At 38.5% G+C, this 24,872-nt stretch overlaps 1 protein-coding gene across 1 annotated transcript in view; it reads left to right on the top strand.

Annotated features, from left to right (window-relative positions):
- The first annotated feature begins 5,529 nt into the window (after positions 1-5,529).
- Positions 5,530-24,872, top strand: part of LOC134796153 (ATP-dependent translocase ABCB1-like) — a 38,055-nt gene continuing 18,712 nt past the window's right edge. Inside the window, exons 1-22 of the mRNA XM_063768125.1 lie at positions 5,530-6,044; positions 7,713-7,767; positions 7,990-8,268; positions 8,469-8,569; positions 8,788-8,959; positions 9,182-9,353; positions 9,866-9,996; positions 10,427-10,651; positions 12,874-12,999; positions 14,322-14,525; positions 14,838-15,008; positions 15,248-15,434; positions 15,601-15,683; positions 16,035-16,193; positions 16,297-16,401; positions 17,540-17,701; positions 18,033-18,236; positions 18,765-19,006; positions 19,250-19,409; positions 19,767-19,958; positions 20,079-20,285; positions 20,520-20,666. Of these exons, the coding sequence (XP_063624195.1) occupies positions 5,935-6,044; positions 7,713-7,767; positions 7,990-8,268; positions 8,469-8,569; positions 8,788-8,959; positions 9,182-9,353; positions 9,866-9,996; positions 10,427-10,651; positions 12,874-12,999; positions 14,322-14,525; positions 14,838-15,008; positions 15,248-15,434; positions 15,601-15,683; positions 16,035-16,193; positions 16,297-16,401; positions 17,540-17,701; positions 18,033-18,236; positions 18,765-19,006; positions 19,250-19,409; positions 19,767-19,958; positions 20,079-20,285; positions 20,520-20,666 (3,594 nt within the window). The 5' untranslated portion in view covers positions 5,530-5,934. The remainder of the gene's footprint in view (positions 6,045-7,712; positions 7,768-7,989; positions 8,269-8,468; positions 8,570-8,787; positions 8,960-9,181; positions 9,354-9,865; positions 9,997-10,426; positions 10,652-12,873; positions 13,000-14,321; positions 14,526-14,837; positions 15,009-15,247; positions 15,435-15,600; positions 15,684-16,034; positions 16,194-16,296; positions 16,402-17,539; positions 17,702-18,032; positions 18,237-18,764; positions 19,007-19,249; positions 19,410-19,766; positions 19,959-20,078; positions 20,286-20,519; positions 20,667-24,872) is intronic.

Genomic DNA, 24,872 nt, shown 5'->3' with positions numbered 1-24,872 from the left:
GGAAATGTAGTTTTAATAAGCTTACCTACGTAATAATAAAACACCGTATATTAACAGTATTATTAACTAACGATACAATTAGAATAATTGGATAAATTACCGTAAAATCAGGTAGGTAACTTACAACTATGGTCAAAGTTCAAGCTCCAGTAAAATATGTATTTAAATATTTAAAAAAAAAAACAGTAGAAAAGGCGCGAAATTCAAATTTTATATGGGACGATATCCTTTCGCGCCTACATTTTTCAAATTTGCCGCCTTTTTCTACTGTCAAGATCTGCTTGACCCAGTTTATCTAAGCAACAAAATAAATGTAACGAGTACAAATCAAAAAGGCTCGTTGATAATCAACGTTAAAAACTGGACCATAGTTTTGTAATATAGGACTATAGTTACCCGATTTTAAGGTGATGCTAATACTATTACTTTTCTTTGATGCGGTGTCAAGTTTAGCAATTTATAAAAACTTTATAGGTAACTACACCATGTGCAAGTGATGTGCATAATTTATGCCAGGGTCGTAGTACTAATTGGCACTAAGGGGTCATCCATTAATCACATCACACGATATTCTATTTGAAAAAAGAAATATGTATTAGTAATTTTATAACCCCAAAACTGATTAAGAAAGCAAATTAAACGAATAAAAATGATTATCGTTCCAAAAAAAGCGACGTCACAAAGTTTGTGACTCCCCCCCTGACACAACATGTCACATTTTCTTGACCTCCATAAAATGTGTGATATAATTAGGTAATGGATGACCCCTTAGAATAATAATAAATAGGAAGGTCTTTACCTAAATGAAATTAGTAGAAAGCAATCGATAAGGCAATTTCTAATGGACTGCGATATTGACTGAATAATACGTTAAGTAGCACTGACTTAATATTAGAAATAGACACACAGAGCGGAACAAAAATGTCAACAAAATGTGGATCAGAATGACATTAGCTGCAAATTTGCATTGATGATAAAAACGCTTACGTAAATTTTGAGTCAAGATAAATGTTTTGTACGGAAAAGAACTTACTGTCGTAAGCATTAAGTGTCAAATTTGTAAACATTATTACCAGCACTGTTAAAACTTTAAGTCCGATGGCACTAAACGTAACTTCACCTTTGTATTTACGTCAAACAACGTCAAACGAGAATAATGAACGAATGGAGTCCCTTTGGTACATTTTAATAGGTATTACTGTACAGAAAAACCGAAGTAATAAATGAAACAAATTTAATTTGATCGGGAGTTCAAATAAAATTAATTCATGGTAACAACCCGTGTAAGTTATCATAAAATAAATTTATAAATTTATTATATTTTCCTTGAAATAAATTCAACTTATTAAATAACTGTGTATTTTAGATCTACATAATACTCTTCGCACTTTCGTTCTTTGCAATATAGTGCACGGGGACATTCAGGTCGCTACTGGCACTGATTGGTTATGGTCTTTATCAAAAAAATCCTGTGGTTGTCACTGTGTTCAGACAGGTTTAACATTTACAGTTAGTCGATGTAAGCCCTTATTGGTGTGTATATGTCGGAAACAGGGAAATGCGCCGAACACACAACTGCCGTTTTGCCTTGTTTAAAACTGCATCACCCCTATCTCTTGCTATAATAGCAGTCCACTCTGCACGTCGCATAGGTTTTCTTGGAAATCTTGAATTTAAACATAATATTATATCTTACGAATTGCATATAAAAATAAAAAAGTATTGGCCTCACATCGACTCATTAGATTTTTGTTCCTTCACATCCCTTCTTTGGTACTAACAAAATAATTTATTCAAAATCATGAAATTACCACCAGATTACATAAATTATGTAATGCTATCCAAAGAACTAACCGAAAGAAATACATTCCATGCTTTTTCCTCGTTTTATCATTGTTGTTTTTGCATATTTTTACGACCATTTTACGACATTGTTGACAACTTCACATTTGAGCGGTCCATACAAGACTAAACGAAAAAGTAACGCGTGATCTGTTTTAACGTTACTTTTGCGGGGCCATTTTTTGCGGCTGATTGGGTATCCAGTTCTTATTCTATATCAATGTTAAGTAGTCATGTTCCGTCACACCAATCATAGATATACGTAGGTAAAAAAAAATACGATTTTAAAATCTAGTCCCATTGACGGCAACATCGAGTTGAAGAAGAACATCTTCTTTCACTATCCTTCTAGACCTGATGTCATCCATCAGCTAATACCTAACGTAACATATAATTTATCATAGTCCATAGTATTCGGAATCGGTTATCATCTAGTTATCATATGTTTGTTTTATCTCTGTAATACCTTAAATGTGCTAAAATGATTTGCACAACCGCTAAGTTGGTAAAAAATAATGATGTTGTGAAATTATAATGAAATAAATGACTCAGAAACCAAACATTTTACTCTTAATACTTAATTGTTTCCTCTAGCGATAGCGGTACAACCTGAAATTCGGGAATCAGCTGCAAATGGTGTTAAAGGTATGAAAATCGGCACGATTAATCTTTAGGCCATTTGAATCAATTTGACCCGTAGCACCACAAAAAAAAAACAAACCGAAAGGAGTTATGACGTCATCTTTTTTTGTATGGAAAAAAAAACAAATTTTGTTCAGAAACCTATCGTGTGTGGTATTAAATGAAAGGGCATTTTGAGCCGGTTATAAAATTATATATCACATTATTATATTTACGTCACTTGCATTCAATTAAAATAAAAATAATTTTCAAAACATACCAAGTTTGGGCTCCTCCTGATACGAAACCGTTGAATTATTTTTTGTAAAATATACCTCCAGTAATACCCAATATCCTCATATCCAACCCCAAGAAATTAATTTCGAAAATATTCAGTTTTAGTATTTATTTTTTATTTTTTTATTATTACAAATTGTGATCTATCAATCTATCAATGAAACGGCCTCCTAGCCTAGTCGATAGTGACCCTGCCTATGAAGCAGGAGGTCCCAGGTTCGAATCCTGGTAAGGGCATTTATTTGTGTGTTCATCATCATCATCACACAAATAAATGCCCTTACCAGGGCTTGTATATATGTGTATATGGGCATTTATTTGTGTGGTGATGATCTGATGATGATGAACACACAAATAAATGCCCTTACCAGGATTCGAACCTGGGACCTCCTGCTTCATAGGCAGGGTCACTATCGACTAGGCTAGGAGGCCGTTTCATTGATAGATCACAATTTGTGATAATATATATTTTTTTTAAATACTAAAACTAAATATTTTCGAAATTAATTTCTTGGGGTTAGGTATGAGGATATTGGGTATTAACTGAGGTATATTTTACAACAAATAATTTAACGGTTTCGAATCTGGAGGAGCCCAAACTTGGTATGTTTTGAAAATTATTTTAATTTTAATTGAATGCAAGTGACCGAAATATAATAATGTTATATATTTTTAGAACCGGCTCAAAATGCTCTTTCATTTAATACCACACAGGATAGGTTTCTGAACATTTTTTTTTATTTTCCATTCAAAAAAAGATGACGTCATAACTCCTTTCCGTTTGTTTTTTTTTTTGGTGCTACGGGTCAAATTAATTCAAATGGCCTAAAGATTAATCGTGCCGATTTTCATACCCCTAAGAGCCAACGGGAGTGGTCATTTCTCCATACAAACGTACTCCTCGTTTTCCTCCGTAGTTTTTGTAGCTAGAGCAATGATTTTTTCAACACAGATTAATATTGTCAATATCTGTGTCGGACCGTTTTGCTTTTTTAGATATTTTTGTTTTTTAAGGCGCTAGAGCCCTTCAAAAACGGCCAAAATGGCCTAATTGACTATGCCGCAATGAGAGGCGTGGCATTCAAAACTGATATCAATTAGCCAAAAAAGCAAAACGGTCCGACACAGATAATTTCATAATAATTTAGATTTCTAAATTTGGTTACGATTGGTTAAGTTTTGGAGGAGGAAACAGAGGAGTACGAAACCTCGATTTTTGAGATTTTTACGCAGGATTTTTCGCCTTGTCCTTATCGCACTACTTTTAGGTGCCGCTTTCGTTAGCGAGACGGGTATATTTACCTAAAATATTTAAAACTCAGCTCCTGTTTCGTCTTAACACCATTTGCAGCTGATTTTGGTCAACCGCTAGTACTACTCGATGCAATGTATTCAACGAATATGACTGAACTGAAATACTACTGAGGTTGAGCTATAGGAAAAAATCGACAATAGAGTTATTATCATACACAGTAGTTCGAGTAAGAGTAGTTCGCCCCGAATTGAGAACTCGCCGTTCGCCAAAATCTATAGACATCTATTTAATTTTCGACACGATTGAATAAAAAAATTGGCAATTTCCTTTAATTGGGTGCCATTTTTTATAAATTCGATTACGAATTTCTGTTAAAGGGCTTTTCTGATCCTCATACCTACATCAATTTTCAGTAAGATCGTGACACAAATGACGAAATTCAAGATGGCTGTTATTTTTTTAAAGTTTGTTTATGAATTCATATTCAGAGAACTTTCGGCTCCTCAATTATCAATCTTCATAATGATTAGAGCAAAACTGAAATTGTAAGTATAATATAGGGCTTATCTACTTAATCAGTCTCATCATCATCATTGGCCTCATCATCTATCTCTATTGAGTCACTTTAATTTTGGTGTAACACCGGAGAGACACCTTTTTTGATGGCTAAAAAGACCGATGCGAGACCTAATCAGCAGTAACGTCTTTACTGACCGTCTGAAATAAATGTTTTTTTATTTATTTACCATTTATTTTACCATAAGAGCACACGGGGCCCGTGCCCAGGGCCTCCATCCTCAGGACGGGGCCCCGAAGGACAGACAGTAACAGTATATTTGATTACCCATAATAAATAGAAGATCATAGTAGAAAAATGTTAGTTTAATTAGCATCCTTTACTTTCCAAAAGGGCCCCTAATTCTTAAGTGTGCCCCCCCCCCCTCCTTAGTTTAAGACTACCATAATAGTAGCGAAAATTGAGATAGAGATATGTAGAGCTAACAGATGGAGCACAACGATACCAATCATCTCTCGATAGTTTTCCCGTCCATAGAATATACGTATAACGTCAGGTAACAAGCAAAATTCATTAATTACTAAAAAAACAACGGGTTGCACTCCTAACATTACCATGATTTATCAAAATTCTATGACTTAAGTTTTATAAAATTCTATGACGTAATTTTTAGGTGATTAACCCGTAAGATGTCGGTCAGAAGCAGAATGGATGCTGACTAGTGATTTACCGACCATGCAATGGGTTTGGCCGACTAGCCGATTAAATACGTATCATACGTGGCAGTCGTCTGCCGCAGACGGTGTGTGTCTAGCAGACCAGGGGGCCTAGCCAAGATGCCAATTGTTTGCGCTACGATAACATAATATATCTTTTGTTTTGTAACCACAAAAAAATAATTAACTAGTTCTGCTTTATGGTGCCATCAACGGAAAATTTGCGGAACCAATGTCAATACAAAAAAGGTTTAGCAACGATTGTGCTCGTAAATGCATGAATTTCACGGCCGTCTATTCCGGTAGCATCTCGTATTTTGGCAGTATCTTGTAATCTACACACGTCTCGAGTTCACGTTCGTTTTAATACATTTATCGGTGTTTTGTTATATTAAATTGCTAATTCACTAATGTACAGATATGGGCTTTCCATGTTTAAGATAATATGTACCTACCTAGAAGCATAAACGGGATATGCGTACACACTTCAGATATTTATCATATAATGGCAGGTGATACCGATATCGTGTTTGTGATTGGGACGCCACGGACGTGGCGCTTAGTTTTTTAATACATTTTATTCACTATTTTTAAATATACGTGTCAAATAGTTTGAGCTGTATAATATATCAATAACTGAGCAATAACAGTGTTAGTAGTGAATTAATTTGATCTGAAAAATTAAAATGAAGCGTTCCGGCACTTATAAATTTGGTGAAGACCACAGACCGAAGCAAAACAAGACAGATCTCTCAAACGTGCAGTTTACAAATGGAAAAGCAGATTCGGAAAAGGAGTAAGTATTGACACTTGTATTAAAAGTGGTCTCATTTGCGTATTTTTATTACACGTTACGACATTGTCTCTGTACAGCCACTTGCAAAAATAATGTTATTTGTAGACATAAGAGCATGTCTTAATTAAAGCGCTGGTGGCCTAGTGGTAAGAGCGTGCGACTTTCAATCCGGATGTCGCGGGTTCAAACCCCGGCTCGTACCACTGAGTTTTTCTGAACTTACATATATGTACGAAATATCATTCGATATATACCAGTTGCTTTTCGGTGAAGGAAAACATCGTGAGGAAACCGGACTAACCCCAATAAGGCGTAGTTTCCCCTCTAGGTTGGAAGGTCAGATGGCAGTCGCTTTCGTAAAAACTAGTGCCTTCGTCAAATCATGGGATTAGTTGTCAATCGGACCCCAGGCTCTCATGAGCCGTGGCAAAATGCCGGGATAATGCGAGGAAGAAGAAGAAGAGCGTGTTTCGTCGACAAATATTATTGTAGGTGACTATACTCATAGAAATCGGTTGAAATCAAAACTGAATGTTTGTTAGCATAGCGAGTAGAGTGAAATTTTAATGCATTTTCCATACAAACGTTTTTGGAATATTTTAATATAACGTAAACGAAACAATAATAAATCAATTATAAGGACAATCTTACACAAATCGACCTACGTGTCGTGTATATACAGTCAGCAGCAGAAATTGCTAAGCGGACTAGGTGTTCAAAATTACCTTGACATACCTACTCTTATTCTCTTAACAATAAAGTTGCGTCAAGATCATTTTGAACACCTTGGCCGCTTAGCAACATCTGCTGCTGACTGTACTAACTGCTGATGCTCGTGAGAAACAGAAATATTTAAGTACGAGTAAATCAAGAGAGGAGTGGCTTAGGTATTAAAAGGGCATATTGCTCTATGAAAACCATACAAAAATAGGCCCTTTTGGAAAGACTCGTGTTAGTGTTTCAGCTATTAGTCACACGTTTAATGTCATTTCAATGTATTCCTTCCTATAAAGATATTTCCAGTCTCAATGGGCTCTTCATTTGAACTAGTTAAAAACAATCGATGATACACAACAAGCTCTATGTCTTGTATTATGTTATACATGGTACCTACCTAAATTAAAATACAACACAACACAATCAATCTACCGCACTAATACCAACAAAGTTAAATTATTGCGACAAAATTTCAAATCGCGTGTCTCTCCATGACTCTTACAATTTAGGCTCCCATCTTTCATTAGTTGTCATATGTGGCTTTCCATCACACAAGGATCCTTAAAGCTTCATGTGCAATAAGGTCCTTCTGAAATTCCGATAACTGGAAATGGAAAGCCATATATGTATTTGCTTAGGCATAAGAAACACATACAGGCCGTCTGAGCTAACTTTGTATCGACTTGAACAGAATAATGTGTGGGAGTGTCTTGACATCACCACACTTTGACATTGCAAATGCCGTGCAGAGTTAGCTTGGTCGGACTCTACTCTGATTGTTGTCATTTCTTTGACAGGTCGCAATCATGTTTAATGAAATTTTCATTAGGTATCTTAAGTAAGTAAATGGAAAGTAATTCGTTCAACCTCTTAGATGCCCATGACACGACTTTCGTAAGTATAGTCGTGTCAACAGCGCAAATCGAATACTGGATTTTTCTTTTTTTTCAGTGCACCTGAAAGCGAAGTAAAAGAAGACGTACCTAGCATATCGTTTTTCACATTAGTAAGTTAATTTTTTTATTGATTTGGGCACGATACATTTATATAACAAAATTAACAATAAAAAAATAAAAATGCTTCAAAGTTGCGAAAGGACGGGCGACATCGCTGCCGCCCTTTAGTTGCCTTACAAGACTCATGGTACCGTAAACCATGCTTGATGGATGCGGATATCCGGTCCAACATCCAAAGTATGTTGATGATATATTTCGCTATTTATTTTCAGTATCGATTCGTGACCACAAAAGACAAAATCTTCATATTTCTGGCCATAATATGTTCAATGCTGGCCGGGACCACGACGCCCTTCAACACATTGCTGTTTTCTTCCTTGCTCCAAAGCATGGTAGACTACGGTATCTCAGTAATGATGGGTGCCCCTGATGACGACGCTTTCCTCAAAGCAATCCTTGACTTTGCCATATACAACTGTTCTTTGGGTGTGGCACTTGTGATCCTGTCCTATGCTGCTACAGTTCTAATGAACATAGCCGCTTATAATCAGGTAATTATTTGTCAAGCATTTACGCTGATCTTGAAGGTGTCGACTCTTTCTGGAGACTCGAAATATAATTTTAGCGCAAATCAATCTCAAAATATAAAACGCCATCTCAAAGTAATTCTGAATGTCTGGAATCAGGACGGAGATACGTTTCAATGGAGCTAATAAGATAATAAACCTTTTTAACCGTCCTTTAATTGCAGGTCTTCAAAATGCGACAGGAATACTTGAAAGCAGCATTAAATCAAGATTTTGAATATTTCGATACTCATCAAACCGGGGATTTCGCTTCTAAAATGTCCGAGTAAGTGTTGCGAAGACAATCGTAAATAATGCTACACTAATAAAATAAGGTAACCCAGACCTGGGGCCCGTTTCTCAAAAGCTTGTAACTTGTAATACAAGTGTAAGTCTCTTTCTAACAAAAGCTGTCAAAAAGTGACATCCGCTTGTATTACAAGTTACAAGCTATTGAGAAACGGGCCCCAGCCTTTACTAATTATTATATTTTTTTGTTTGCAGCGATGTGGTAAAAGTGGAAGACGGTATGGGGGAGAAATTGGGCACATTTATATTCTTTCAATCGGCTTTCATCAGTTGTATAACTATGGCTTTAATAAAGGGTTGGAAACTAGCACTCCTGTGTTTGATATCCTTCCCAGTGACGCTGTTTCTCGTTGGACTTGCCGGATTGGTAAATATACTCAAAAGTTGATTATATATGTAAATTGAAGGGCCGACCAACCAGGTAGGTACTTGAACTTTTCGCAGCGAGATAACAACGCACAACATTTTTTACGATGTCAAGTTTCAGTGTGGTCGGTTTAGTGCTAAATAAATTCTGCCAAACAAAGACATCTGCATTAATTAAAAACAAGTTGGAAAGGATTAATCGACACTACGAATAACATTGCAGATATCTTCTAATCTATCCAAGAAGGAAGCTAAAGCATCAGGTAAAGCAGGATCTATAGCCGAAGAAGTGATCAGTGCAGTCCGCACGGTTTACGCGTTTAGTGGACAGCAAAAAGAAATAGAAAGATATCAAGGGCACTTGCAAAATGTAAGAAGCATAAATATTAAGAAAGGTAATATATGTATAAATAACATAAAAACTCCAATTCACCCCACAGAAAGATTCCATACTTGGTTTCCGGTTCACTTGAACCTAAACTCAATTTACCCTATTGCACAGTACAACATAAGGTCAAAAACACATATTCTCATATAAACATAAATTCAAAATAGCCTAACACCAAAATACCCATAGTCCCAAAACACCTTAAAACTCTAAATTCAAAACGAACTTATCTCTATTATATACTATTACCACGATCGCCTACTGTCATAAAAGCAGAAGGCCCAAACAAGCTATTCCCGTAATACACGGTTCATGTTCTACGATTTTCTTGGAGGCTGGGGCCAATACGACATGCCTTAATCTGTCGTATTGATTGTTTGTTTTGAGTTATTTTGTATTTAAGTGTGTTTTTATACTATGTTTTGGCCCCTGCGAGCGGTGTTCATAGTAGCGCGAGTAAACTAAAAGGAAATAATTTTACATTAATAAGTTAAAATACAAAAAGAGCACTCATTGCAGGGTTATTCAACGGCATGGCAATGGGAACACTGTTCTTCTGCATTTTCTGCGCATATGCTCTATCGTTCTGGTTCGGTTATAAACTTCTTTCGGACCCTGAGGAGAACTACGATGTGGAAACTATGATTGCTGTAAGTTCTTTGCAACACACACATACTTTAATCACCTTACACTAGTCATATAGGTACTTTTTTAGGGTTCCGTACCCAAAGGGTAAAACGGGATCCTATTACTAAGACTCCGCTGTTCGTCCGTCTGTCACCAGGCTGTATCTCACGAACCGTGATAGCTAGACAGTTGAAATTTTCACAGATGATGTATTTCTGTTGCCGCTATAACAATAACAAATACTAAAAACAGAATAAAATAAAGATTTAAGTGGGGCTCCCATACAACAAACATGATTTTTGACCGAAGTTAAGCAACGTCGGGCGGGGTCAGTACTTGGATGGGTGACCGTTTTTTTTTACCGTTTTTTGCATTATGGTACGGAACCCGGAACCCCGAGTCCAACTCGCACTTGCCCGGTTTTTTTATAATACATAAATAATTTCCGCTCAGGTATTTTTCGGAGTCATGATGGGATCAGCCAACTTCGGTATATCGTCGACTCTGATGGAAGTATTCGGGATAGCAAAGGGTGCCGGCGCGCAGATCTTCTTTGTGATCGACAATGTGCCTTCGATCAACCCACTGCTGGACCGCGGTGTCACCCCCAGTTCCATTGAAGGCAACATCGAGTTGAAGAACGTCTTCTTCCACTATCCTTCAAGACCTGATGTCCCAGTGAGTAATATTATGATCATCATTATTAGACAATTCAAACTCGCACATTTCCCAAATAAGTCGCGAGGCGATAATTCCACGCGATGATTAGGTCGGAACCATGGTTCCGAAAATATGTGATTTTTCAAACAGTCCACTGCATTAGCCATCCATCATTAAGTGGTATATAGTTTTAGTCGCATCTCGCAGGGTTAACAAGATAACTTTAGGTAGGTAACCTTAGTTAAGGTGGTTAAGTCGGTACCTACTGGCCTAATCATCGCGTGGAATTATCGCCTCGCGACTTATTTGGGAAATGTGCGAGTTTGAATTGTCAGTCATGGTATAATAATATACTCCGCCTGGTACTCCATTCCGAGATTCGCGTATGACCTAACTGACACGCGCCTACGTCATCATGCTGTTTACAGGTTCTCAAACTTTGAAATGTGGGAGAATTTTAACCAACGGTGAAAATTATTTTAACGGCATTAATTTTAAGTTATTCATGTAGAAACATAGTAAAATAAAACAAATCTAATGTATTAAATTAAACTTTATTTATCTATACAAGACAAACGTTTAAAAAACTAATTCACAGTTACACATTAATTACCAAGCTTACGACGTGAAAAGTTTGGAAAACACTGCGACTGCTGACACTGAGCGAGAAGGAAATACCAAATAACACGCGTTCGACAAGGATGACGGTCAGGGCATGAAGTTATCTAGATCCGAATTGTCAAATGTGCACAGAGCTATCCTGTGTTGCCAGTAGTATAAACAGAATTACCCGAAAGTCTGAAATTTCTTTCGTGAATCGGAAGATATTGCTAACGAGTAATTAAAAATGACGTGTTATTGTAAAATTTAAGCTAAAATACATATAAATGAAAATTATAAAATTATAAAGAAATATTTTAACTTATTAACCATAGGTATAATGTACCCATGTAACATGTTATGTTGAAATAAAGTGGCAATGTTATTGTGACGTAGGCCCGTGTCACTCTGGGAATGGAAGACCATGGTATAATAATATACTCCGCCTGGTACTCCATTCCCGTCTTTTCTAGGTCACCTAACTGACACGGGCCTACGTCATCATGCGACAGCGCTATATGATAATATGCGATAGCGCTATATATAGCGGCCATGTTGTTGTGACGTAGGCCCGTGTCACTCTGGGAATGGAAGACCATGTTTTATTAGACTATGTGGAAGACCATGTTTTATTAGACCATGGAACCAGTCTTTCAAAGAAACTTAATTTCAACATAAGTAGTCGTTTCGCAACCCTTTGTTACCTCCCCCAACGTACTTAATGCCATATTATGTGTATAATTATTATAGGTAGATAGGTATATTGTAGGTAGGTACATAATGTACATAGTACTATACAATAAATAAATAGGTTAGTATTCTATACAGAACGCCCAACCAATTTCAATCATAGTACTGTACTCTTCGTCAACATCAATCAATCACCAACTTTTACTCATAATAAAGATTAACGGCACTTAACTCTTCAATTTAACAACATAGACGTTTTATTATAACTGGCTCCGGGTCATATGATGAATTATAACAATTAGATATTCTGACCTTGATAACATTAGTTGTAACAAACATATCAATAGATAAATATAGAAAACAATAACACAAGCCGCCTAAAATGACAGTGATAGCTTTAACTATCATTGTTCGTTTCAAGGGCAGAATTAGCGTTATCATACCTACTATTCATAATCCTAGCGGTTTGTTTTACCTATGAGAATATAAATAATATAAGTACCTATATAAACGTGCTAGATAGATTCGATATCACTAATACCGATATAATTAAAAAACATGAAAAATGCATGAGTCAGACACAAAATATTCTGCTTGTAATAAATTTGCTATCTCAGATTAGGGTATTTGGGCAGAAAATAATTATTTCGATGTTTTATTCATACATAATAAATATCGCTGTTTCATCATTAGTGGTCTTGTGAAGGCGATATCATGTCTAAAATATAATCCTGTTCTGATATCACGCATCATGAACATATGAATGACCTCATACAGGTGCATATAGATGGGTACTTACATAAACGCAGAATATATAGACTGGTACTGGTATACTCCGACATCTATCCAGGATAAGCTATTGAAAAACTCTCAATGTTAGGCGATATGAATTAACACAGAAATATGGGTACGGGTGCTTGCCGCTAACCTTTTAAAACACTTCATTCAAGGTGCTGAAGGGGGTAGACCTCAGAGTAAAACGAGGTCAGACAGTGGCGCTCGTCGGGCACTCAGGCTGCGGCAAGTCTACCATCATCCAGCTCTTATCCAGATACTATGACGTCATCGACGGAAGCGTAAGTAGTCTAAATAACATACTTTTGGATTCATAGATAGCGTATACTGTTTCCCAGGAATATTTCAAGTGAGTCTTGAAATTCCGTTAGTTGCTTGGTAGGAAAAACTTTTCATTTTATTTATTCCTGAATCTCCTTTACCTCTTTCAACAACAGCAGGGCAACAGAATATTTCTCACCTTCAGAATCCACAAGATTTCGGTTTTTTTCCGCTTCTTCCTACACTTATTTTGGGCTCCATTGTAGACTCGAATGTATCATACTTGCAGTGCGTGCCTAAAGTTTTGGAGTAAGGCAAGCCGAAAGATATGTAAGTGTCCAATCTCACTCAAAGTAATAATAACGTATCGAGGCGATGTCATCACAGCGCACAGAGCAAACTACTACTAACTAAGAGTACTAAGTACATGGAAATACAAACATATCAGAAAGCCTTCCGCGAACGTCGAAGTTTACAAATTGCATGCAATTTCCTCTGTCACTCTAATTACGCCTTAATTGGAGTTAACCAACAATATCTTGTGTTTTGTAAACGGCCGTACAGAATGTTCTCTTTTATGCGACGGACTTATCTGAGAATAGGTACACAACATACACATAGCACACCAAACGAACACTAAACATTGCCAATCGGGGGAAATAATTCGTGTATAAGCCAATTTTGGCATGGTTGTAGGGAATGGTGTATTAAACAAGATATAGTTCGTAGCTTTGTAATAGAGCCCGGCGGCTAATCCTATTGTCTATTGTTAAGTAAAACCGCACGTGCTACTTACCTGCAAAAAATGGTCATAATTATTCTATTTGGCACCTGAGCGCGGGCTAGTCCAACGCTCACAAAACCAGTGTAGGTACGCTCTCCGATAACGCGCCTTTGTTACGCATCTCGATGACACATTTTAGACTGGTTCTGTAGTGTTCGACTCGCCGGCACTCAGTAACCGAAGTACTGTACTTTTTATGCAGGTGGTTGTGGCACGTGGCACGAGCGGTTTTACTTAACAATAGACAATAGGATTAGCTCGGGCTCTATTAGAAACCTACGAACTATACTAAAAGTACCGGGGGGTGGGGGTGAAGATAACGGGTAGGGGGGGTTTTAAGGTCCCTTTTTATAGTTTTTCGTAAATACCTAAAACTCTTAAACAAAAAATGTTCTATTACATAAGTAATCTACATAAAATGTTCTACATAATTCAGTACACTTTTTCGCTAGTATCAATATTTCAAAGTATACTTGGAAAAGTTACTTATAAATCTTATAAATTGTTCTTATAATTCCAATTGCAAAAGTTCCTACCTAAGTAGATCATAATTTTCAGGTGCGTGTGGACGGACATGACGTACGAGAGTTGTCGGTGCGGTGGCTGCGTGCGCAGATTGGATTGGTTGGGCAAGAACCTGTGCTGTTCAACACGACCGTCCGCGAGAACATCCGCTACGGCCGAGAGGACGCCTCCGACGGCGATATAGAGGCTGCCGCAAAGCAAGCCAACGCGCACCAGTTTATTTTGAAACTTCCCAAGGTTTGCACTGGATATTTACTGGCGTTTATCCCGTCTACAGTGGCATATTTATCCCATCAAACCTATACCCATTATTTACATTCACACCAGAAGTGTCGATACGACGACTGAGAGACTGTCAAGTATAGCGTTCGTAGCAACAAGCCGAAGTAATTCATCTAATTCAATTTAAAGGATTTAGGAAGCGCTATTAACAATAAATATTTATACATAGGTAGTCTCACGGAAGATGCGAGGCTCGCTAAAATACATAGGCTGATTCCAAATGAAGTTTAACAAACTGTAGTTAAGCTTATTGGTGTGCATTAATAGGGCTACGACACGCTGGTCGGAGAACGCGGTGCTTCAATGTCAGGTGGACAAAAGCAGCGTATTGCCATCGCCCGCGCTCTGGTGCGCAACCCTAGCATCTTGTTGTTGGATGAGGCCACCAGCGCTCTTGACACTTCGTCAGAAGCGAAAGTACAAAAGGCACTCGATAAGGTAAACAAATTTCTACCAAACGTTCATTAATTATGATAACTTACAGAGTCTAAAACATTTGTTTGTGAAGACATCGAGACCTTTTCAATTGGCACAAAACGTATAGAGTTGCCGTTTTATTTATAAGTGTCCGCAATGGGGTTGAATTGTAGGATTGATTTGATTATAGACCAGACACTCGCGACATGTCACCAAATGAACTAGCACCGACAAGTATCCAAAATAATTTATGTTAATAGGCCCAGGAAGGACGTACTACAATTGTCGTAGCACACAGATTGTCAACAATAAGGAACGCTGATGTAATATACGTGTTCAAAAGCGGTGTGGTCGTAGAGACAGGAAATCATGATGAGCTAATGAGAAGCAAAGGACACTATTACGACATGGTTATGCTGCAAACATTCCCAGGCGCTGAAGAATCAGGTAGAATAGGGAAACGAATGAACAAACTTATTTTGCTTTCTATCTGTCAGTGAATGTTAGCTACTATGGACGTTGAACAAATGTACACCAGTGAGACCACAAATCGCTTCATTACGCCGCATGATTTATCTAAATTTCTTTGTGACATAAAACTGTAATTTTCTAGGTGATAAGCGGCCATCATTAACTCGAGAGATTTCCGTCAGAAGTGAAAAGGATGAAGACGATTTTATTCCAATGAATACTGAGGTAATTGTAGCTACTATTGTTTTGAACATTTAATGCAATGGGACGTTGGTCCGCAGCATGCTCTGAATAATCACGTTCAATCAGGAAGGTAAGGGTGGGTAGTACACCTATGAGATGGTTCAATACTGTTAGGAAGCCGGAAGGCGGCGACATACACCGCGCAGATTTTATCCATTGCCTATGTTTTTCTGCAGTGCAAACGAAACCGGAAAAAAGAAGTGGAAACAAGGTGAAAGACTTAGTAAAACTCTTTGCAAACGTTATCACCAATAAATTTTACGATATCAACAGCTTTCTTTCATGATTAAAAAAAGAATGTAAGTATTTCTTCACCAATCCGTTTGTTTCCAGATTACTGACGCTAAAGATGACGCCAATGACGTTTCATTCCTGCAAGTACTCAAGCTAAACAAGCCAGAATGGAAATCCATCACTGCTGCCAGTCTTTGTTCTCTAATAAGCGGATTTGCGATGCCAATGCTTGCTGTTATTTTAGGAGATTTCATTGGTGTAAGATATATGTTTTCTAGCCGTGTATACTATATTTTACATGTACGAAGTAAAACTATTTTTCAAAAGAAGCTCATGTCTCAAGTGAGCCGTCTTCTTACAGATTTTGTCCTATCCAGATCCAGATGTAGTTCAGGCAGAAGTCCGAAGATATGCACTCATATTCGTAGGTATTGGTGTCTTCTCGGGAATTGCGAACTTTATACAAGTAAGTTTTTCACTCTCTAACTTCTGGTGATTTTCAGTAAAGGTACCCCATAACCAATTTTCATTTGCCGTTATTATCCTTTAATCTGTTTGCTTGAGGTCATAGCAGCGGATCATTTTGTTCCATAACTTTCCGTCTTTTCAACTCTTTCCTTTTCGTAATGTGTTCGTAAGTGGTATTTCAAGGAACCAATTTCTAATGCATATAACACTAGCTTTTGCCCGCGGCTTCGCACGCGCAGGAGAGTTTTTTTAATAATCTATGTACTTTAATGGTTTTAGGTATTTTGAATGTAAACAAACCGTTTAAGATGATAATTATTTTAAAAACGATGTTTGTGTACTGTTCAATTATTAGAAGGTATTTGTAATCTTATAATTTTGTAGCTCAAAAAATTTACTTTAAGGGATTGAATTCTCAAAAGTCTGGATCACGTGTGGCTGTAAATCAGCGTGTATGTTACAACCGTCTATGCTATCTTCGTAATTAGCATTCCCCACCAGGGGCCATAGTTCACGTCGGCTACATTATATTTTAATTTTGATCCCATTTTTGTAATTTTTGTAATTAGCGTTCCACAAAACCATGGAAATGATACCCATATTGATATTTTGAAATTTCAACCTCATTGCACCCCCACCAGGGGGATGATTGTTCACTTCGGCTACGTTAATTTTAATTTTGATGCCATTTTTGTTATTAGCGGCTCAAAATACTATGAAAACGATACCCATATTGATATTTTGAGATATCAACCCTATTGGGGACTTTTCCCCCTCTTAGGGGTTCAATTATCAAAAAACCTGAAACACGTGTTTACTTATTTATCTTTAGGAATACTCCTGTGAAATTTGGAATAAAATAGTCTAACTAATCTTGTTTCCCCATACAAACTTTGGACCCCCATTTCACTCCTTTAGGGGATGAATTTTGAAAAATCCTTTCTTAGTGCACCCCTAGACCTTATACGGAATCTAGTTGCCAAATTTGGACTTTCTAGTCCCAGCGGTTTGGGCTGTGCGTTGATTTAAGTCAGTCAGTCAGTCAGTCAGTCAGTCAGTCAGTCAGGTCTTTCACGTTTATATATTTAAGATTACTCATAAACTATTTAATGTAATATAACATTACTATTTGAAAGGTATTTTTATATGGTATGGCTGGAGAACACCTGACCGAGCGACTACGTCGTATGCTGTTTGGAAAACTGTTGCAGCAAGAGATTGCGTTTTACGACGACAAGGACAACTCCACAGGCGCTCTCTGCGCTCGCCTTGCTGGCGAGGCAGCTTCAGTGCAAGGAGTAAGTCTTCTATCCCACGAAAAGCATAAAGCTACTGTTAGGTTCTTTGTTGTCTATAGAGTTAAGACACTTGCGGCTTCAGGATTCTTTTCTGTACGGGTGCGAGTTGCAAACACTTTACGGTACCCAAAGTTTTATTTTAATGTCGGCAATAATGTCGATAACATAACACATTCTTCAGAAGCTATGTCGACCTTACTAGTGAACAACCAACTAAAAAAAACCTTTATATCTGATTTCGCCCAAAAATAATATTATTATTTGGAGTATTTCATTCCGAATCATTCCTATAAATTATATAAGAGTATATGTATATCTTATTTGTTTTCAGGCCACGGGCCAAAGAATTGGCACAGTCCTATCGGCCATTGGTACCTTTGGGTTCGCTCTAGTCCTTTCTCTTATATATGAATGGAGGGTTGGATTGGTCGCGTTAACTTTCGTGCCAATTATGGTCGCAATCTTATACAAAGAAGGAAGAATGGTCAGTGCGCAATCGTTTGGGGCAGCTAAAACCATGGAATCTAGTTCTAAGGTGAGTAATGAGTAATACGAAAAGCTCTTAACTGTCGACTTTATACAGTGTCATGTTAGGAGTCACGGGGTGGCCAGGGCATGTGAGCCATAAACTTCCGTTTCAAGATTATGTTAGCTTTCTTACATCATAATCATTGCAAAGATTTGATAGCTATAAACATTTAGTCTTTCAGTCTCAGCCGAACACTATTCGTAGTTCGTAGTACAGAATGTACTTAAGTAGATTTACATAAGAGATCAGATATTTATTTTGACGACCGGTCTGGCCTAGTGGGTAGTGACCAGGGGCCTATAAAGCCGATGGTCCCGGGTTCGAATCCTCGTAAGGGCATTTATTTGTATGATGATACAGATATTTGTTCCTGAGTCATGGTTGTTTTCTATGTATTTAAGTATTTATATATTATATACATCGTTGTCTGAGTACCCACAACACAAGCTTTCTTGAGCTTACCGTGGGGCTTAGTCAATTTGCGTAAAAATGTCCTATAATATTTATTATTTATTTATTTATTAACAATTTCAGATAGCTGTAGAAGCAGTTGCAAACGTCCGAACAGTGGCCTCACTTGGTAGAGAAGAACAATTCGTTACGGAATACAGTGTCAAGCTATTGCCCGGCCTAGCCCTCGCCAAGAAAGCTACACACTATCGTGGCATCGTCTTTGGTCTCTCCAGAGGACTTTTCAATTTCGTTTACGCTGCGGCCATGTATTATGGTGGAACTCTCATTGTATATGACCAAGTTGGTTATGATGTTGTTTTGAAGTAAGTAAGAAACGTAAGCTACATTTTTACGCACCATTTTATATTTTTGAGCTTTTTATCTCTCTTAGGGCTCAATTAAGGGCTCTGAGGATTAGGTAGATCTAAGTCGTAGAAGGAAAAATTAAAGAAAAACCAAAATGGTTAGCGTGCGAAAAATGTCTTAAATCGTTTGATGAATACCCCTTAACATACAGATATTGGTATCTATGTAGTATCTATCTATCTATCAATTTATTTGTGTAGATCGGCACAGGCGTTACTAATGGGTGCGTCGTCGGCAGCACAAGCGTTTGCATTTGCTCCCAACTTCCAAAAGGGAATCAAAGCTGCTGGTCGTATTATTGTACTGCTGAACAGAGAATCCAAAATCAGGGATCCAGATCAACCCGCGGTTAAGGATTTCGTAAGTATACTACCTATCCCTATTTACACAATGGGGTTTAAAATTAGAAGGGCCGCCTGTTTCTCTAGGCGACTTTTGCACTAAATCCAAGACCACATAATACCAGTCCTCAAATTAAAGAATAACCTCCCAACATTTGGGCACTTAGAAACAAATGCGCACAATAACGGCAGTTACCGATTTGCGATGCCTGAATTCTCAACCACTTTGAGGAACCGAACACCAATGCACAGCATCTACGACCTTTTTCTAGAACTATTGGAACAGATGCTTTCAAAAACCCGAAAAGACAGATTTAAATTACCACCATTTCTATTAAACGATCGTATATTCATAAAAAAAGTGTCTTTCTTACAGAGAGGAACTGGTGAATCCAGCTTACAAGGAGTATTCTTCAAATACCCCACACGTCCTATAAGCGTGCTCTACGACTTAAACCTTGAAGTAGAAAAGGGCAAGACCGTCGCTCTGGTAGGTGCCAGTGGGTGCGGAAAGAGCACTGTCATACAACTGCTCGAAAGATACTACGATCCTAATGAAGGCCTAGTGGTAAGTTGTATTTATAGTAGATACCTAATCCTAAGAAACAGGATCCTAGAAGATTAGGATTTACAGCTGTAAAAGAATCTGGCGAGTAAACTTAAAAAAACAACATTTCGTTTATTCTAGGCTCAAGATGGCGTGCCTCTAACAAAAATTCGTCTCCATGAAGCCAGAAGGACCATCGGTTTTGTGCAGCAGGAGCCTATTCTATTCGACCGCACGATTGGCGAGAACATTGCCTACGGAGACAATGCGCGTAAACCGAGCCGAGACGAAATCGAAGCCGCTGCTAAACAAGCCAATATTCATAATTTCATTACGTCTCTACCATTGGTGAGTTTAAGTTAAGCAGTTTATTTTATTATTAGTTCATGTTTACATATCTAGGGTTTTTCAAAAAGGTACCCCTGGTATAAAGGAGTAAAAAATGCAGTGCAGGTTCTAGATCTGATAGAACGATTATTTTCATTAGTTTCGATCTGTGTATCAAACTGACACAGTAGAAATAGGTAGAGTTTTTTAAATACTTACCAATACAGGCACTGAACTATTTGTTTTTTCTTCAAGGCTTACGATACGAATATCGGCTCAAAAGGTACTCAATTATCTGGAGGACAGAAGCAAAGAGTGGCCATCGCAAGAGCATTGATAAGGAAACCACAAATGCTACTGCTTGATGAAGCTACCAGCGCACTTGACACGGAGAGTGAAAAGGTATGTTTAATGATTATACGGATACAAGTCTTATCTCAGTGGCGGATTTGCCCTAAGGCCCAGTAGGTCTAGGGCGGCAAGTTGTGACAATAAATTTGCTGATGATAAGAAATAACTCAAAATGTAGTCAATATGGTGCTGAGAAAGGGGCGGCTACTGGGCCTGGGGCCTAGGGCGGCAAAGACTACAAATCCGCCACTGTCTTATCTTAAATACTTTAGTTTACTTCCATGCTTAAAGTTGTGTCATGTCAATGTAAAATATCTAGTATGTAAGGTACTTCTAAAAAATCTACGCAATAATTCCTAGAACAATAAATAATGTCCAGCTTCAGGCAAAAGTATGCTTTTTTAAGTAATACAATACCTATATAAGTAGTTATTAATCGATTCGGATACCTAAACTCAAAATTGAATGTACCTACACTGAGAAAAATTTGCTACTTATGAAGCAAAAAATTGTAAGTAGCTTGCAATTTGCTACTTACTACGGGTGCAGCATACTTAATACAGCTGCCGCATACTGCTTAATGGTGCAAGCTACTTACGCGTTTAGGAGATACACAATGTTGCGTACGGGCATTGGAATTTTGTACGTATAATGTCAGCGCCTACGTAATAAGTATGTTATACCCGTACAATACGTAGTTGTTTAAGGAACTTGAATGTAAGTAGCTGCCACCATTACCCATACATATCCGGGTACATTATCCAGTTCAACCTCCTACTTATAAGTAGCTTATACCTTTACATTAAGTAGTTTTCAACAGAACATGAACATAAGTAGAAAACATCTTTATTCATACATGTGTTGGTTATCATATAGAGTTGTTTAAACGTACACCTCCTACTTATTTAAAGGCTTTACTTACACGATATCCGTATCTTTACGAATACGTAGGCGAGTTACGAGAGTTGTAATACAAATACGACCTACTATACAGTCCCATGATGAGTAAATATGCCGATTCATTATACGTGTGCGGTCTACTGTTATACATGTAGCAGCTACGTATCTTACGTAGCCCATGCCAGTACGTAAGGACCCAGTCACCTGACGCTAGCACGCAAGCTACGTAAAATACGTAGACAGTCCCATGATGAGTAAATATGCCGATTCATTATACGTGTGCGGTCTACTGTTATACATGTAGCAGCTACGTATCTTACGTAGCCCATGCCAGTACATAAGGACCCAGTCACCTGACGCTAGCACGCAAGCTACGTAAAATACGTAGACAGTGCCATGATGAGTAAATATACCGATTCATTATACGTGTGCGGTCTACTGTTATACATGTAGCAGCTACGTATCTTACTTACCCCATGCCAGTACGTAAGGACCCAGTCACCTGATGCTAGCACGCAAGCTACGTAAACTACGTAGACAGTGCCATGATCAGTAAATATGCATATTCATTATACGTGTGCGGTCTACTGTTATATATGTAGCAGCTACGGGTCTTACGTAGCCCATGCCAGTACGTAAGGACCCAGTCACCTGACGCTAGCACGCAATCTACGTAAAATACGTAGACAGTGCCATGATGAGTAAATATACCGATTCATTATACGTGTGCAGTCTACTGTTATACATGTAGCAGCTACGTATCTTACGTAGCCCATGCCAGTACGTAAGGACCCAGTCACCTGATTCTAGCACGCAAGCTACGTAAAATACGTAGACAGTACCATGATGACTAAATATGCATATTCATTACACGTGTGCGGTCTACTGTTATACATGTAGCAGCTACGTATGTTACGTAGCCCATGCCATTACGTAAGGACCCAGTCACCGGATGCTAGCACGCAAGCTACGTAATATACGTAGACAGAGCCATGATGAGTACATATGCCGATTCATTATACGTGTGCGGTCTACGTGTCTTACGTAGCCCATGCCAGTACGTAAAAACCCAGTCACCTGATGCTAGCATGCAAGCTACGTAAAATACGTAGACAGTGCCATGATGAGTAAATATACCGATTCATTATACGTGTGCAGTCTACTGTTATACATGTAGCAGCTACTTATCTTACGTAGCTCATGCCAGTACGTAAGGACCCAGTCACCTGATGCAAGCACGCAAGCTACGTAAAATATGTAGACAGTGCCATGATGAGTAAATATGCCGATTCATTATACGTGTGCGGTCTACTGTTAAACATGTAGCAGCTACGTGTCTTACGTAGCCCATGCCAGTACGTAAGGACCCAGTCACCTGATGCTAGCACGCAAGCTACGTAAAATACGTAGACAGTGCCATGATGAGTAAATATACCGATTCATTATACGTGTGCAGTCTACTGTTATACATGTAGCAGCTACGTATCTTACGTAGCCCATGCCAGTACGTAAGGACCCAGTCACCTGATGCTAGCACGCAAGCTACGTAAAATACGTAGACAGTGCCATGATGATTAAATATGCATATTCATTACACGTGTGCGGTCTACTGTTATACATGTAGCAGCTACGTATGTTACGTAGCCCATGCCATTACGTAAGGACCCAGTCACCGGATGCTAGCACGCAAGCTACGTAATATACGTAGACAGAGCCATGATTAGTAAATATGCATATTCATTATACGTGTGCAGTCTACTGTTATACATGTAGCAGCTACTTATCTTACGTAGCTCATGCCAGTACGTAATGACCCAGTCACCTGATGCAAGCACGCAAGCTACGTAAAATACGTAGACAGTGCCATGATGAGTAAATATGCCGATTCGTTATACGTGTGAGGTCTACTGTCATACATGTAGCAGCTACGTATCTTACGTAGCCCATACCAGTACGTAAGGACCCAGCCACCTGACGCTAGCACGCAAGCTACGTAAAATATGTAGACAGTGCCGTGATTAGTAAATATGCATATTCATTATACGTGTGCAGTCTACTGTTATACATGTAGCAGCTACTTATCTTACGTAGCTCATGCCAGTACGTAAGGACCCAGTCACCTGATGCTATCACGCAAGCTACGTTTAATACGTAGACAGTGCCATTATGAGTAAATGTGCATATTCATTGTACGTCTGCGGTCTACTATTATACATGTAGCAGCTACGTATGTTACGTAGCCCATGCCAGTACGTAAGGACCCAGTCACCTGATGCTAGCACGCAAGCTACGTAAAATACGTAGACAGTGCCATGATGAGTGAATATGCCGATTCATTATACGTGTGCGGTCTACTGTTATACATGTAGCAGCTACGTATGTTACGTAGCCCATGCCAGTACGTAAGGACCCAGTCACCTGATGCTAGCACGCAAGCTACGTAAAATACGTAGACAGTGCCATGATGAGTGAATATGCCGATTCATTATACGTGTGCGGTCTACTGTCATACATGTAGCAGCTACGTATCTTACGTAGCCCATACCAGTACGTAAGGACCCAGCCACCTGACGCTAGCACGCAAGCTACGTAAAATACGTAGACAGTGCTATGATGAGTGAATATGACGATTCATTATACGTGTGCGATCTACTGTTATACATGTAGCAGCTACGTATCTTACGTAGCCCATACCAGTACGTAAGGACCCAGCCACCTGACGCTAGCACGCAAGCTACGTAAAATACGTAGACAGTGCTATGATGAGTGAATATGACGATTCATTATACGTGTGCGATCTACTGTTATACATGTAGCAGCTACCTATCTTACGTAGCCCATGCTAGTACGTAAGGACCCAGTCACCTGATGCTAGCACGCAAGCTACGTAAAATACGTAAACAGTGCCATGATGAGTAAATATGCATATTCATTATACGTGTGCGGTCTACTGTTATACGTGTAGCAGGTACGTATGTTACGTAGCCCATGCCAGTACGTAAGGACCCAGTCACCTGATGCTAGCATGCAAGCTACGTAAAATACGTAGACAGTGCTATGATGAGTGAATATGACGATTCATTATACGTGTGCGGTCTACTGTTATACATGTAGCAGCTACCTATCTTACGTAGCCCATGCCAGTACGTAAGGACCCAGTCACCTGATGCTAGCACGCAAGCTACGTAAAATATGTAGACAGTGCCATGATGAGTGAATATGCCGATTCATTATACGTGTGCGGTCTACTGTTATACATGTAGCAGCTACCTATCTTACGTAGCCCATGCCAGTACGTAAGGACCTAGACACCAGACGCCAGCACGCAAGTTACGTAAAATACGTAGACAGTGACAT

The sequence above is a fragment of the Cydia splendana genome, chromosome 13 (assembly GCF_910591565.1).
Source record: "Cydia splendana chromosome 13, ilCydSple1.2, whole genome shotgun sequence".
In the NCBI taxonomy this organism is placed as follows: Eukaryota; Metazoa; Arthropoda; class Insecta; order Lepidoptera; family Tortricidae; genus Cydia; species Cydia splendana.
This window is presented reverse-complemented; position numbering and strand designations above follow the sequence as displayed.